The following is a 17,430-nucleotide window of genomic DNA, read 5'->3' as shown; positions in this document are numbered from 1 at the left end:
TCTCAATTAATTTTTTCTAGGAGAATGAAGAAATTACAGAAGAAAAGGAAATGTCATGAAGAGAGAAGATACTGCTTTATTTAAAGGAAACTGCTTTCAATGACTAGCAAAGGATAAACCACATAAGATATGGCTCTTATTTTCACTCATAATGCAGTCTAGCCATATTACTGACACTCGCTCTGTGCACCAAACAGATCACTTATTCTGTGTCATGCTGAAAACGACTTCAGCCAGATTTGACTGTAGTAGCATTGTCTTTTCCAGGTCTGTGGTTTGGACTTACTCCTGAAACAGCAGAAGTACAGACTTCCACACCACATCACAGTACCACATTTATTTCCTAAGGCCCAATCTCAGCAGCAATAAATCAGGTTTTTGGATTCAAAAGACTAGACTTTAACTCTTTGGTACCAATGATAAGGATTTCCCTAGGTATTGAACAACAGTGAATTTCTCATTTTAACTCCTAAGCCTCAGGAATTTCATTGCCTACGCCAAGGTTTTGAACACATCGTGTGCTCTTTTGGTAACATCCTGAAAAACAGAAAAGCACATTAAAGAAATTGCTCCCCGCACAGGTAGAACAACAGTGATTTTGGTTTGAGAATGGCTAGAGATCATATTTTAAAGACAGATAGGTTCAAGACTATATGCAATGGCACATGCTGTCTGAGGACTTGCAATCTGTTTAGTCCCAAGCCAAACAAAGGAAACGACTGAAAACAGGGTGATTGGTGCCAATGCAAGAATATTTTCTAACCTGCTCCATTCAGATCAGCCACGTGGGAGATGAAACATGTCCTACCCCCTGCCGGGTATTCCCCTGGAAACTACCACAGCAGGCTCTTAAATCCTCTGCCCTGCTTGCTCCACCCCGCCTTCAGCCTTGCCTCTCCTCGGACACGCAGCACTTTTCCTAACAGGCAATGCTACAGGTTAACTTTTTCTCTGCGGATAAAAATTTATTGCTCAGGAGACAGTTACAACTTTTCATCTTTCCACTTCTGGTACTGCTGCCTGGGACTACAGACAAGAACCATGACTTGTTGGTACTTTCTTTAGGTTGGTCAACTCTTTCTAAGCTTGTATTACTATTATTATTTTTAAATAGTACTTCTTTCTTAGGAAAATCCAGGTAAGACTACAGACTAAGGTTCCCATTTCTTTCTTTCTTTTTTCCTGATTCTTTGCTTGTTTGAACTGTTCAGGGCAAACTCGATGTTTGCAGAACTCCAGACCACTGGGAAAAATCCTTCAGGCCTGACAGATCCTAGATCCTTATGCAACTGCCCCAGGGCGGTGGGATTTATCTGTTCTGCCTGCATGCTTGTCTTTATCAGCTCACCACTAGGTTTTTTCCACCGACTGCCAGTGATGCTTCCTCTTTATTCGGTCTATCAACAGCCTCTGGAAGAACACTGCTTTATATACTGCTGCTATCTGATGCAGCATAGATTCTTACTCCAACAGAAACTTCTATCTCTACTTTTGCAATGATAACTTCAGGACAAACATCCATCTACAACAATTATCCTTAGAACACCTTAACTGAGTGTCTTTTGCAGGAAGAGAATGTAGGGTAGCAAAAATACTGGTTCTCAGACAGACTTGGAGCACAACCACAAAAATTATACAACCCAGTGGAGCATTGAAAGCTCCCTTCGCATCTTCAGTAAGAGGGATAAAACAAGAATAATACTTTAAAAATTGCATACAGTTTTTAAGTTATAAGAATGCCATTTGTGAATCCATCCTATAATGATGTTAACTAGTCAAAATCAGCTATCACATTTTTTTCTGTAACAGGAACAGCCAAAAAAAAAAAAATCAGGAAGAATTACATGCCCCAACCAGTGATTTATAGTAAGGCTGCCACTGACTTTACTATTAAACCATGTCAGAACAAAGTATAGAATGTCTACAAAACATCTTCACAACCTTCAGTCTGTCAGACCAGCTGTCTGTAAAGTAACAGTGAGGCACAGCAGAGGAAAATCCACACAATGCCAGACGGGACTCTACAGGGAGGATGTCATACCTGGCTTTCCACTGTTTCGAACGCCAGCATCCACCCCAGGAATTCTGCCCACCACAGACGACTACTCAGCAGCCTACACAGACACAACACTTGGTGTTCACAAGTAAATGTAACACGTTGAATGCAAGAGGCACGTCTCAATTACCGCTGGTGGGCTAAGTGGCTATGGTCAAAGTCCGGAGACGACAATTTCAGTGACAGTTCTAGGACGGTCTCAGCAGTTTCCCAGGAAAGAGCATCTTAACAAGCCTTGATACCCACTTAAAAAGATTTGATTTCTGCTTTCTTCCAGTTCCTGACTTCACCAGTAGAAGTATTCCGTCTCTTTAAAGAGCTACTGTTCCCACTACACGCAACAGGATGAAGCTGCTGGAGGTCACCAGCAGCCTGGCTTTAAACCTTGTCTGCAAAACTTTATTTTCCATAGGCAAATCAAAGCTGCAGCCACCTTCCTTTCAGAGACTGAAGACCCAGCAGTCCTGAAGGAGACCAACTCATTAAGCAGCAACCAAAAGCAAGGAAGAAAACGATAAAAATAGAGTTAGAAATATCTGAGAAAGAAAGGAATTAGGGAAGATGAAAGCAAGAGTGAAAGTCAGATAAACAGGAGGTGAGAGCTGACAAAGGAGGGCTGAGGGGAATATGGAACGGATGAGTAAACAAAAAGGGAAGCTGACATAGGCACAAGTGACTAATACCGAAAAAAAATGAGTGAGACGTCGCTGGGGAGCATGAAAGAAAACTCTGTCTGGGTGGGTAAAAGTGAGTCATGTTCCTAAATCTGACAGAGTTGTGTAGGGAGAAGCTATACTCTGAATATATTTATTAGAGACCAAAGGCAACGTCTGGGATACCCTTAGACTTGAAAGAAGTTAAAAGCATGAGCTGTAATGGATTAAGATTCAAACACAACAGTCTCACCTGTCCAGCTGTATTATGCACATAAACAGCAGTTATTAAAATAACTGTGAAAACTGGATGAAGAATCATGGAATAGTTTAGGTTGAAACTGACCTTTAGAGGCCATCTAGTCCAACCCCCTGCAGCGAGCAGGGACATCTTTAGCCAGATCAGGTTGCTCAGAGCCCTATCCAACCTGACCCTGAACGTTTCCAGGGATGAGCTTTCTGGGCAGCCTGGTCCAGTGTTTCACCACCCTCTTCACAAAAATTCTTTTCCTTCTATCTAGTCTGAAGAAGCTACACGGCATTTTCCTTAGATGAACAAATGAGGCAACTTTTTAGTTATGCACCTCCAAGCACTGCACTTTACCAGCGCCGTTACAGATTCCACACACACATAAACAAACGTTTGCCTACTATGAGAGAAGGGCGAGATACAGGATATACAGACAAATAAGTACACACACTGTAGCTCTTACACAATAAACTGGAGGATGAGAAACACGGCCTTAGTCCAGCAACTAAATGACCTGCTTGCTTTCTGAATTTTACTACTAAGATATTAAAAAGCTTCAAATGATGCAAGATGTTAAAAACAAAATAAAAACAATTTTCTAAACAGATTTCCTTCCTTTATTCTAAAACTGAAAGGGTTTCACTGACATATATTAAACTAAAAAGCAAAGAAAACATAAAAAACCAAACCAGGTATGATACTAGTTTGAGGGAATGCAAATGCATACGCTATTCCTCTCTGAGTGTTGTAATCTTAAAATCAAACATCTCATTTTATAGCACAGAAAAATCTTTCACAGTCTATTTATAGAAATCTGTAAAAAGTTATTTTCTCTCTCATCTTGTGTCTAGACTAGATAGAAGTCATGTACTGAAGAAAAATCTAGCTGACAAAGCATGAAGCCTCTCAAGAAAAAAAGCCCAAGCTCCAATTTAATTAATGCAAGACATGCTTAAGGATAATACAGACAAGGCAATGAAATCTTCTCAAATACGTCAAAATACACCAACCAAGATCTAGTGTCATGATTTTTATTTCAGTCCAGAAAAGGCCTCAAACCTCAGCTTCACTGATAGAAAAACATTAAATAGTTTAAATATTTTTAGAACATTTTCGAAAATTGAAACAAATAGAACATGGTGCTTTGAAAGGTTTTATTGGCATTTATTTGAATAGTCTTCATAACTAACAACTCTACTTGCCATGATAAATGCAGCCAATCCAAACATGTCAAAAGTATTTATGCCATACCATATTATCATATATGCTAAGCATATAAATGATACACAGAACAAAAGTCTGAATTTTCTCACAGTAATCAGGGGACTCGTTTATGACATACATTGCATGGACAGTCCACTAAATGAGCTGGCATTGTTTCTATTTCCCGATGCAATGAGCTAACCTTCACAAACAGAATATGAACCTTTCCTATTCATGTATTTGCACAACTGGAAATTAGTTTCCACAACGTCACAAACGCTTCATGCAAATTACCTTATGAAATTTCCTTGCATATTTGATGTTACAAATAATTACTAAAAATAACGCTTTGCTTATCAGGATGTAAATTATCCCAGTAAAAATTTATCTGTGGAAGAAAAAAAAAAAAGCTGAGTGATGGGGTCGGCTGGCAGGAGTGCATGCTTTTTTTCCTCCTTTAGTCATAATGTACTGTTTAGTACATGATCAGTACTAGAATTCAACAGTTCCGTAAACACAAGTAAAATAAATGTGCATACTTGCAGACGTATTTAAATGGTTTGCAAATTAATTTAATTTCTGGTCAACGGCACTTGAAAATTCCACTTTGCTATTTAAACTCGCCGCTTTTAATAAAAAACATGAAAGGAAATACTGTAGAAATACCTGAAACAGAGCTGCTTAACCCTTGTCCTTCTATAACACTGATGGCACCCTCTTTTTCCACAACATACCGAAGCCAACTACTTATCCAAGGGCAGCACACCGTGCAACAACATCACCAAGATCACTGCCGAACAGAACGGGGGTGACTCAGGCGACGACAGCTAAGGCTGTCAGTGGATGTTGTGCTGAATCTAAGCTGTAAGAGTTTGTGTAGGACAAGTTTTCAAAAATAGCAAAACCCCCAAATCGTTACCCTTTACATCTCCTTTCAAAAGCCCATGGTTCATAGACTTAGAGCTCAATTAAATATCATTTTTCCCACAAAAATCTTAAATTGACCATCAATAAATCCCCAGAAGAAAATAACAATTAGAAATCCCTCCCAGTAGCTTGGCTACCTAAAACTTCAGGATTAAAAAGATCGAAGAAAAAAAAAAGAAAAAAATAGAAAAATTATTGGAGACATTTCATTTCTCCATCCCTAGTTTTGGTGGAATAGAAAAAGAAATTCATGTAGAAGCAGGATAACAGATTTCTTTCTTATCAAGTTCATCTTACATCTTCCCCAAAGCAGCTAGAAGAATAGCTGGAATTGACTGCACCTGTTTGGGTTTTTTTGTTGTTGTTTTTGTTTTTTGTTTTTTAAAAAACCCTACAACAACAAACCAGTGACATTTTAGTGATGATAAGTGAATCAAAGAGTATCAGATTTGCACACTTCAGACACTTCGGGGGGAAGAAAAAATACATACTTCACGACTGCAGTCAAGGACTACAGCATTCTAATCAAACCTATTCTAAGTTGTCTAAGAAGTCAAAAAAGTTGTTACTTTTTCAATATCTCATCTTTAACATAGACCAGAAAGAAATGTTCTATTTCCAGTGCAAACTACAGACATGAACAATCCCAGAAAATTAAACTCAGTTGCTCAGAGACAGGAGCAAGCTGACCAGCAAACAAGAACTCAAGCACCTTCACTTTTTCAGATGCTATGGAACAAGCAAGGTTAGAGTAGTACTTGAAAGGTTGGGTTAGGAAAAAAAATAAACGAAGGGACCATACTAAAACTAGGCAGAGGAGATGAGGGCAAGACATTAAGACAGGTAAATAAACTTTAAGAATAATTCTTCCTCACATACTGTAAAAGAATAAAAATGTAAATTTACTCTGAAAAAAGGAAGAGTTCGATCTATCCCTTGTTTAGTTCATCTGCCCCCTCCCCAGCCAAACAGGCAGATCAGTAGAATATAAATCACTAAAACAAAGTGACTGCTGGTACTGGTAACATGAGAATTTAACAGATCATCAGAATATTGTCAAAAAGGGAATATTAAGCACTGCACAGAGTAGCTAGAATGTCTTTTTTCCTTCAGATGATACCCAAGACAGTGTGTTGTTGAATAGGGGGTTTAATATCAGCTTCTCGTTGCAATGAAATTTTTCTTGCTGAAGTAAATTATAATAGTTATAACTGGTGAAGGACGCGAGAGGGGGAAGGGGAGCCTGCGACATGTCAACTGGCTGTCAGAGAGGTTGCTCGGAAAAAAAAATGTGAGCTGCTGATAGATAAAAAGGAAGGAGGAGGGGAGAAGAAAGGCTGCTGTGGGAAAAAATATCACTAAACATCATCAAGTTTGCCTGCTTAACTTCTCAAACCTTTAGACAAGCAAATAATCTACTAATATTTATACATGCTTTTCATGTTAATTTACCATGTGATTTCAGTGGTAAGCGAACATGAAAACCACTAAAATCTATTGCTTGAGTAATTCTGTACAGATTACACGAAAGAGCAGACTATTCTAGAAAGGAAAAGCTGTCCCAAATTTCTTCCTGCTCACAAAGGCACACAATAAATCAGGAATCATCTCCTGTGAGATATGATGCAAGCAGAGCTGTGGATCCCATGGACTCAGGGAAGAATGTAGACCACAGAGGAGAACAAAGTTGAAAGGGATAAAAGTGTCAATTATGTTGAAATGTGATATTTTGTGAAATAAAATAACTTCAAACAGACTGTTACTTAATCCCCGTTTTGGAATGGGATGCAAGCTCCCCCCTGCCCTGCACCACACGTACCACAGCACCAGCTACTTCCCCCTGGAACATCTAAATGCGTACACGAGCAGCAAAACCAACCAACCACACCAGGTTAGTTTCCTTGCCACAATACGTGGCAAACAGAAGTGCCGGACGTTTTCTGAACAAGCTTCCAAGAAATCCAGTTGGGTCTTTGCACATGACGCTCCAGCAGAAAGAGGCAGCTCCTCTTTTGCTGTACTCAATCCGATTTCCCGGTAACACAGGATGGGCCAGAAAGCATACATGCATTCAATTAGCCGTGAGCGTTTAGATCCTGACGTTAGTGGAAAATGGTTCAGACTTTTGAATAAAAGTGCTTAGAAGAAAAAAAAAAAAAAAAAAAAGAAAGAAAAAAGAATAGAATAGTTTGAATTCATTTACTTAAAAAGAAGTCTCACTAGTACTAGCAGGGCTTTGCTGAGAGAAAGTCTTTGCAGCGTTATAATCTTGTAACCAACAGAGGCTATTCAAAATGGGCAACACAGCTTAGAAAAGAAGTGAAAGAGACTTTTTATAAAGCCACAAAAGTTACAGCAGTAGAGACACATGGCACTCTTAATGAGCTTTTCAATACTCTTGCTGGTTATAAAACATAAAGCAAACTGCAGCCATTTTCTCAGCAGAGAAAAATGCACTGCTTTTATTTAAGCTATATAAACAACTTCTCTTCAGAAACCAAACTGGCATGTTAGTTTTATAGAGATTTTGATAGGAAGGCTTAATGTTAAAAATATCATATGCCGTGATTTGATTGTTCCCTAGTTCCACGTTAATATCACAAATGCCATAGAAAAGATGAGGAAAACAAAGCATTCCATTTCCACCCTCCACTCCCTCCTCTCAAAGCCCCCTTTCTACAGTGAAACGCAGAAAACGTATTCATACATGCATATTCACACATGCTCTCACTAAAATGCGCTCTACAATTCTTTGCTGTGATTTTCAAAGGTACCCCACAACAGCAGTTCCTATTACACTCAATCAATGCCCACCTCTGGGAAAAACCAAAAAAAAATCTGCCCAGCCATTCTCAAACTCCTCGGTCAAAGCAGTGTCTTACGGAATCGCTAGCTCACAGTCGAGCATTCCCACCTGGTCCACCTTTGGAACACACAGTATTCCTTGGATTTTGACAGACTCTCTCCACATTCTCCAAGTGCTTGGTCAGACCTTGATGTCCTTCATGGCATTACAGAATGATCAGGTATTTTTATTAGAAGATTGCAAATAATTTATAAGTTTTGTACTCTAAGCAACATAAAAGCTATTACACTCTTCTCTCCTCATCTGTTCAAATTGTCCATAGACAGAAGAGCTGCCAGAGCTTCCTTTTACTGGTTTTCACCACTTGCTAAAGAAACCTCCATAAATTACAAAAATCTCAGGAGCATAACTACCACAAGCAACTAAGTTTTCCAGGGTCCATTTTCTTTCCCTTCTCGTACTCTATAGACTCCAAAGGATATAAATATGGGGCTAAGATGTAGGAAGCACAAAGCAAGGGACTTCTCTTCCACAGTTTCTGGTTGCTTTTTCTGCTCAGTCCCCTACAGGTTAATACCGTCCCTACCACTCGAAGTCCCTTAATCACAGCCAACTAATGGGGAAAAAAAGTAACGTTCTCCCACACCGGGCTACGTGCTCATCGCATTTCCCACAAAGCCCATCTCTGCTGGACAAAGCGAGGGCTGGGACAGATGGAAGGGGTCATGTCAAGGCCCAGCTGCAGCTCCTTAATCCTGGAGATTCTGTTGGACTGTCATATCAGACCATGAAACACTGAATTGCCTCCCCAGTATGTAAACTACCAGCTATAGCATAAGCTTTCTATAAAGCTGTAAGAACTTGTATTGCAGAGCCTAATCTTATTAGTGGGTTTTTGTAAAAAAACATCTTTCTCTTTTTTAAGAGAAAAATGCAACACCACCCAGTATTCAAACCTTCCTTTATTTCCCTGCAAGAACTGCATAATCTTGAAGTTAGAACATTACAGAAGATTTACCAGTTCTTACACAGAGCTTTCTTATGTTCCTGGAATTCTTTTACATTTCAGAAATACGTTTTAGCTTCCTGTTCTAAAGCTTATGTTCACATTACAGATGTCTTTTATAAAGCTTTAAATCAAATTTTTAAAAAAATCTTTTAAAAAATATATGCTGAAGTATCATGTACATTTACATAACAGTGTTGCTCATTTAATCTCCTCCCTGTATATTGTCTTAACTGCATTAACTGTTCAAAACAATGCAAATATTTAATAGAAGTGATTTGAAGACCCTACTTTCGCTTATTTAGAAAGTATTTTAAAAAGGATTTTTTATCTCTAAAACAGTATTTGGGCCACTGATATGAGAGGTCAGTGATGTACTTGTGAATTTCTAGGGAAAAACTGCTGCCCAATATAAAACGCAGCAGACTTCACATTTGTATTTTTACATCAAAAACAATCCATTGAAGTTTCAGAGGAGGTAAGGAAGCATATGTAGGCATCGTAAAACTAACTCAGGGAGCTGGAAGTAAACTAAGTTACAACACCTCAATGTGGAAGCAGTTCTGAGTTAGCTCTTTAGTTTCTTCCAATGTGTACTTCCTATAGAGAAAGCTCTGGAGAAAGAAGTTTATTATAAGAAAGAAACCAGTAATTCTAACAGAGAAGCACTGGGTTTCACTACTGATTTACTGTCCCTCTTTTCCTCTCTTAAAAATGGCTTTCAAATGCAATATTCAGTTAGCTAAATCAGAAAATTTGCCGAATATATGCATCTGTGTCTCTGAAGCAGCGTGTGTGCTATCTGACTTCTAAAGAAGATCTTAGCTTTCTTAAGAGTCCAAGTGCCTACCATAACAGAATTAATTAAAAACATTATAACTGTTTCCCTAAACTGTTATGCGTGACAAAAAGAATATTTCACTCCCCTTAAAATAAAATGTTTAATTTTGGGTTTACTCTTAAGTGCATGTGAGCTACGTTACTTCTCACGTAAAGATATCAAATCAACAATTTAGCTATAAGCAGAGAAAAAAGGAAAATCAAATGTATCCAATTTCAGCCATAGATTAACAGCTTCAAAGTTGAAATATTGTGCTGATGATAGGTGAACAGATTTGACTGGAACGCCTCGAGCACTACAGTCTGACTGATTTGACCAAGGGGAGCTATCCCAGCCAATGAGACCTACACAAGTACACAGGAGTTGATACACCCCCACACTTCGCTTCCCAAGAATTAGCAATACTAAAAGCCAAACAAGTTAAACAAGTTAGTACTTTTGGGACAATGGTAACTATTCACAAGTGACTTCAGTAAACAAAAAGCAGCAATCCTTTTGTATTTGACTGCAGTCACCAAGCAGTAACTAACAGTGACTTAGTGTTATTTTTAGGACTGCAAACTATGTTGTTTAAAACGTATATATCTTACAGATCTAGTAATTTTGAATTTCTACAGATATAAAAGGGAGTTTGGAATGTCTGTTTGCCAAACTACACCTAGTATGAGGCAGGACCACACCATCTACTTGAGTTCACTTTGATCATCCCTTCCCTCTCATACTACCTGGACCTTAATTCTCTCTGCTGGAGAGAAATTGCAGGTCACATGCATTTGTTTCACAATGTCCAAAACAAGAAGATCTCTTGATGAATCACTGATCTACTAAGAACACCTTACAACTTCTCAAGTTTCCTAAGATACCTTGAAATGCCCTCCTTTCTTCAGGAAACAAATTTCAGCAGATATCAGATGAATGCATGACAACCATCTAACCAGCCTGCAGATTTAGGAATCCACATGTAGGCTGAGAAGATGCCTGCTCACACACACACACACACACATAGCAGTTTAAATGATGCTAAAGAAATTACCAGAGCAGCATTGATATAGTGCTCATGGTGCCCGTTTCACTAGGTAGTACTAAAGCTTGGTAAGGAACTTAAACACAGGTGATACCATTTGTGGTGCCACTTATGAACCCAGCCAGCAGACCTGGTAAGAACCGAGGCTGTGTTAGCATTCACACAGAGCATCCCTTCTGCCAGGGAGCACGGCAACGGATTTGCTCGCATCACTGACCCACAGCTAAGACGCAAAAGAGCTCAGAGATTTTTGTAATGAAATTCTGCAGCGACCATCCACAATTTTAGGCTCAGACGCAAACTCCACGGAAGATGCCCTTATTGAAAAGAAATTCCATAAGCTATTATCCGATTCCTGCCTTCAGTTTCCAGGAAAGATTCGGGATGGCAACATTGCAATTCACAGCTGCTCTCATCTGTATCTTGGGAGCATAGATCAAGATCAAACGAGAAAATAGTAGTAAGATTTAATTGTGTCCTTATATCCAGTTAACTTGGAAGCATTAAGCAAGAGTTTAAAAGAACGCTATTCTGATACTGAAATTTATTATTTCCTCTAACTTGTAGGCTACCAGCTACTCCAAGTCACTGCTGTCCACTGAAGTCCACACTACTAGCACAATCTACAGTCCTGTTTATTTATTGCTAGAGACCCGTATTTTTTTGCTACTCAGAGCACAAAGTGATAGGGAGGCCTACACATATCTTTCAGCTGTTTCTCTGGACATCTGTCTTGATAGTGGCTGCTGATCTTACAAGAGTGAAGCAAGCTGTAACTTGAATGAAAACATAAGCTTCCCACAGTCACTGCAATAAATATTTAAGGAGCAAGTTCATCAGCTGTTTTGTGATTTTTAAGGAATCAGCCACTAGATGGCAGAAAAATGCAGTTTAATTTTCCTCATCATTATGAAGCTTTCACCCAACAGATCCTGTACATCTCAGGTAACACGATCTGTGAAACAATGTCAGATAAAAGATGACAGTAAAGCTGATTAACTTTCTTGCCTAGTACACGTGCTACCTTGACTTTTTCTCACCTGCTGTAAAACCTGAAGTGTGTTTAAGTGTTTGAAAACTCAAGTGTTAAAACCCCACTCATACCTTCACCGCTCTGGAAAGCACACCATTACAGGAGTAGGGCCAATCTTGTTAAACACGTTCTGTTATCACAATATCACTCCATTCAATATTAAAAGGATAGAATATATGGAGAAGTTATTTCAAGATTCAGGTATATAATGGCTGCTTTTCCACCCAAGAATTATGCAAACAGTAGTGGGTAGTGGGAAGACTGAAGCAGGGAGTATACAAAAAAAGTCCAGGGAGTTTGACAGGAAATAAAATGTGAAAAGTGAAATTCTGAGTTCTCACAGAAAAACCTTGATTTAAAATACATTATTTTAACAATAAAACTGTTGCTTTAATGAAATTATATGCATGTCTTGACAGTTCATATATCTTCCTTAACATTTCTTTTGAAAAAAATTACACTGTAAGTTTCACCATTTTTAAAAGAAGCTTGCAGGTTCATCAGGTTTTTCTTTCCTATGGCCTTTCCTATGGGTGCATTTCCTTACTGTGTACGTATTTATTCTTCCTGTAAGATTTTTCCTCTCCTTTAACGGTCACCAGTCTCTAATACCCTTATTGAGCACTTCAATTACTACAATATGAAATGAGAGTGAACAGTGTCATTTTTTATACATTTCCATTTTTTTCCTGCTCTCTATTCCCACCTTTTAAAAAAACAAAACTGTAGTTCAAAACAAAATAACTCAGAAACTATATCATGAGAAAGCACTACAATCATTGTAGCAACAAACAGAAAACCTACATAAACCACACCGTTTTACAATGATTTACTCAGCTCCCTCATGCAGATCTTACATGCGCTGTATTAGCAAAGGGACCCAAACAAACATTACTTTAAAACCAACCTACTTTACACTTATCCAACAAAAAGATTAGGATTTTCTTTTTTACAGATGGAACTTCCTTTAACTGCCACAAAAAAAAAAAACAGCCAAACACTACCACACTCAACCTTAGCTTACTGTCCACAGTCCTTTCACATAACCACAAGTGTCAGTGATAAAATTCTAGCTCAGCTGAAATCAAAGGGACTTCTGCTGAGATTGTATCTGCAAACTCTTAGCAAGACCTGACTTTTCCAGAAGGCACTACTACAGCAAAAGGGTCTCAGGCTACAGGGTTTGGGTAGGAGAGCAAGCCCTCTTCATTGCACCAAAGCTGAAGTCTAACGTTGCGGAAAGTAAGCAAAAACGGCAACATCATCACTGGCCTTTCCTCCTCCACCCCCCAGTATAAACTACTGTTGAAAAACACATAAAAGCAGAAAAGATTGAGGAAGGAAGCAAATTGTGGTTTGTCTTCAAAAAAAAAAAAAACCCAAAACATTGAAAAAAATACGGAGTTCAAATTTTCAAGGCTTCTTTGGAAGTTACAGAATTGTTCTGCAGCAAGTCAGCCATTGAACTGGGAAGAAACAAGTCGAAGCAGAACATCTGATACACAGACCGAATAAATCTGACAAAATAAAGCTGAAATTCCTTTTGAACTCCACTGAAACACTCTTCAAAGAAGAGCACTTTCAACACTAGTGCCACAGGAGGAGCTTGCTTGTAAAAATTCATGGTTTAATATTACATTATAATTCATATAGTTAACTAAAACTAAAAGAAACACACAAAGTTTTGTGCATATTTTCAGGTGAAATTAAATTTTTAGATGTCAAGCTTATCCTGCATGATGATGGCTGAAAGCTAGACTGAACTTCAGCATCAGTTCAATTTCTTGAAATAAGAAAAAGTTAATGAAACAACTGAGTACTAAAAGAAATTTGCTTTACAGTTTCATGATTGTGCGATTGCCAAGTTACTGCTTGGTACTTAAATGAACACATGTTCACTAAGAAGTCCGGGTAAGTTACTTACTGAAGTAAAAGCCAGAAGTTCCTCTTCAGTTAATTTGTGTATTGGATTATTCTTTTGGAAGTCTATACTGTAAAGACAAAAAGAGAAACCAACGCTGGTTTAATACTTAGAACACCACTATGCAGAACACATTTTTCAAACTTGCAGAAACCTAAAGGCCATTCTAGAAAACTGTTACAATGACAAACGGGAGTATGGTGCGTGCAGAAGGCGGCCTGGAGCGAGGCGCAGTCACAGAAAAAAAGAACCATTTAGGGGACTGAGGTATTTTAGTAATACCTTTACACTACCATTCTTAATTGAAACTTCTTACTCAGTTTAAGCTTACGGGAATAATAATCCGAAACAGTTTTAAATCCATTCCTTGTTTTCACAGAGGTCTGTTTTCAGTTAAAATTCTATGACTAATTGAACACAGATTCTGCAAAGCGAAAAAGCACGAACGCTCAAAAGGCGCTGAAGGGTAATCTCAAACACACACCCTCTTTCTAGTCACCCGAGGAACATGACCACAGGGTCCCCTCTCACTAACCAGCATTACTGCTGGCCTGTGCTACACAAAGGGGAAACCCCAGAATACACAGAGATGAGAATTAAAATTATTTTATTCACAGTTGGAAATGCTACAGAGATGATAATGAAACTGGGTGGATGCTCTCCTTAGACAACAGTCCACCAACATTTACAAATATACTACAAGAGATACCCCCAAGTGACTCAAAGAGCAACAAGGCTACAATTCAAGCTCCCTATGAAAACAAAAGATATCAAGTGAAAATATGTCCTAAATGCTACCACAGAGTACGGATCATCACCAAACCTATGTAACGGCTATATACATAAGCTAAAAGTCATCACACTATTCCTTAAACTTTGCAGCAGGCTTCATATTATAGGTTAAAATTGCAAAGATAGCATATTAATTAATTGTGACAGTGATTCACAGATGGAAATTCTGCTCCCTACATTACATAACTTACTTTGGAGACAAGACTTTCCCCTAATTTAACTTTTTTCTTGTTATTTTGTTAGTTCTTCTTTGTACTTTGATTAAAACCTTGTTACAAGCTGCAAGAACAGACTAGAGGCTGCCTGTTGAAAACTCAATTATCTTTGAAAGGTCACAGTGATCAAGAGGTTCCTGAAGACTGATAAAAAGCAAATGTCATTCCTGTCTTCACAGCAAGAGCAAGGAGGAGGGATCCAGCCTCACCTCATTCCTTGGAAACGATACGAAGCAAATCCTCCTTGAAGCCATTTCCTAACGCACGGAGGGAGTGGTCAGTACAGACTCACCAAGGGGAAGTCACGCTTTACCAACACTACAACCTCTACAACGAAATGACTGGCTCAGATTTGGGGAGTGCAGGGGACATTGTGTACTTAGACTTCAGTAAGGCTTTAAGCACCGTCCTCATAAAGAAGCTGACGAGCAGACAGTGAGGTGGACTGAAAACTGGCTGAACAGTTAGGACCAGTGAGTTGTGATCAGCAGTACAAAGTGGAGTTGGAAGCCATTAACTAGTGGTGCATCCCAGGGGTCAATACAGACCCAATACTGTTCAACATCTTCATTAAGAATCTGGGTGATGAGGCAGAGTGTACCCTCAGCGAGTTTGCTGATGGCCCAAAATTGGGAGGAGCAGCTGATAGACTAGCAGGTTGTGCTACCATCCAAAGAGATCTCGAGAAGCTGGAGAAACAGGCCGACAGGAAACTCACGCAGTTCTGCAAAGGGAAATGCCAAGTCCTGACCTTGCCTGAACACGGGGCTGGACAAGATGATCTCCATCAGTCCCTTCCAACCTCAACCAGTCTGTGGTATGAAGGACAAGAAGGTGACAGAGTAATCTGCACGCATTTAGCTACAAGAAATAATGCTTGATTAACCAGATAGCCTTCCATGATGAGATTTGTGGACTTTGACTTTGGAAAGGTGCTCAACACTGTCTTCCATAACAGCCTCATAGAAAAACTGATGCAACATGGACTAGGTAAATGCACAGCATGGTGGACTGAAAACTAGATGAACTGCCAGTCTGAAAAGATTAAGATGAGCAGCATGAAGTCCAGCTGGAGGCCAGTGACTAGTGGTATATTCCAGGGATCAAATAATGTTAAACATCTCCATTAATGACCTTGATGATGGGACATGATGCGAAGCCCTGCACTTGGGGAGGAATAGCCCCATGCACCAGTACAGGCTGGGGACAGACCATCTGGTAATGAGCTTGGCAGAAAAGGACCTGGGGTCCTGGTGCAAACCAAGCTGAACAGGAGCCAGCAATGTGCCCTTGCAGCAGAGCTCTGCAAAGCCTCCAGGGCCACATTAGGAATAACACTGCCAGCTGGTCGAGGAAGGTGATCCTTCTGCTCTACTCAGCACTGGTGAGACGACACCTGGAGTGCTGTCACCAGCTCTGGGCTCCTCAGCTCAAGAGAGATGTGGACGTAACTGCAGCAAGCCCGGCAAAGGCCACAAAAACAGTGGAGCAGCTGACATACAAGGAGAGGGTGAGAAAGCTGGGATGGTTTAACCTGGAGAAGAGAAGGCTCGGGGGTATCTTATCAATGTGTATAAATACCTGATGGCAGGGACGAAACAAGACAGAACAAAGGTCTTCCCAGTGCTGCACAATGAAACGACAAGAAACAATAGGCACAAAGTGAAAACCAGAAAATTCCATTTAAATAACCTTCGTTAATGTGAGGATGGTAAAGCACAGGAAGTGGTTACCCAGAGAGGTTGTGGTGTCTCTGTCCTTGGGGATATTCAAATCCCAATTGGACATGGCCATAAACAAATTGCTCTACCCAACTGTTCCAAGCAGGGAAGTCGAACCAGATGATCTCTAGAGGTCCTCTTCCAACCTCAACAAGTTCATTAAATGACATTAATGATACATACAGTTTACATTTTTCAGCCTTATGTTTTGTTAACAAAAGCAAGAACAGAGGCTATTTCTTACTGAAAAGACAGAAATAAGCTGACTTTCTTTTATATTGTACTTAAAAATTTCTCTCTACATTGTGCATGTTACTAGGTATGTCTCTTGCCATCCCATTTCCATTTCTGCCATAACCATGTAAAATGCTTTAAGACACATAAACACAGTAATGCAAACCTTAAAAGATAAGAAAAAAATGAAATAAAATTGTATTTTAAATCTGAATCCGAATCTAGAGTAGAATTGCAGCTTGGTTTTAAGCATTTTAATGATTAGGCTAGGGCTAATTGAAGAAGGATAGTGCAGAGGTTTTCAAAATTAGTAGGAAATAAGAGAGTTGAGTCACTAAATGAAGCTACTGGCAACCAAAACTACCTGGAGATGTTTTTTTTGAACAGCAGACATGAAATATGTAGACAGACACCTTTGCCAAAGGATGCTACTGATGCAAGAAATCTACATGGGCTCAATAGAAGACAACACATATTTGAGACCTTCATTGAGAGCTGCTACGCAAACAAGTCAGAAGAGGCTCAGGAAATCACCATGTAGAGGCTGAGAAGGCATCAGGGAGAAGGGAGCAATACATTCTTGCCCTGTTATTACTCACCCTTAGGTGTCTTCACATAGCCACTCCTGAAGACAGTATAAAGACAGAGAGACGAAGGCAACTGACGAGTTTTTGTTTGCTTATGTTTCCTGGCACATTACCTCTCTGCAAGTGCAGACAATGCAAATTCAAGTTCCTCAGGTAACTAC

At 39.3% G+C, this 17,430-nt stretch overlaps 1 protein-coding gene across 2 annotated transcripts in view; it reads right to left on the bottom strand.

The window, feature by feature from the left end:
* Nucleotides 1-17,430, bottom strand: part of TTC27 (tetratricopeptide repeat domain 27) — a 115,426-nt gene that overhangs the window by 67,054 nt on the left and 30,942 nt on the right. For both annotated transcript variants that reach the window (XM_086460518.1, XM_086460517.1), the window contains exon 9: nt 13,724-13,790. In XM_086460518.1, the coding sequence (XP_086316644.1) occupies nt 13,724-13,790 (67 nt within the window). The remainder of the gene's footprint in view (nt 1-13,723; nt 13,791-17,430) is intronic.

Source organism: Leptosomus discolor, chromosome 2 (genome assembly GCF_034619465.1).
Source record: "Leptosomus discolor isolate bLepDis1 chromosome 2, bLepDis1.hap2, whole genome shotgun sequence".
Classification (NCBI taxonomy): domain Eukaryota; kingdom Metazoa; phylum Chordata; class Aves; order Leptosomiformes; family Leptosomidae; genus Leptosomus; species Leptosomus discolor.
Note: the sequence above shows the minus strand (reverse complement) of the source record. Positions and strands in the feature narration are given on the sequence as shown.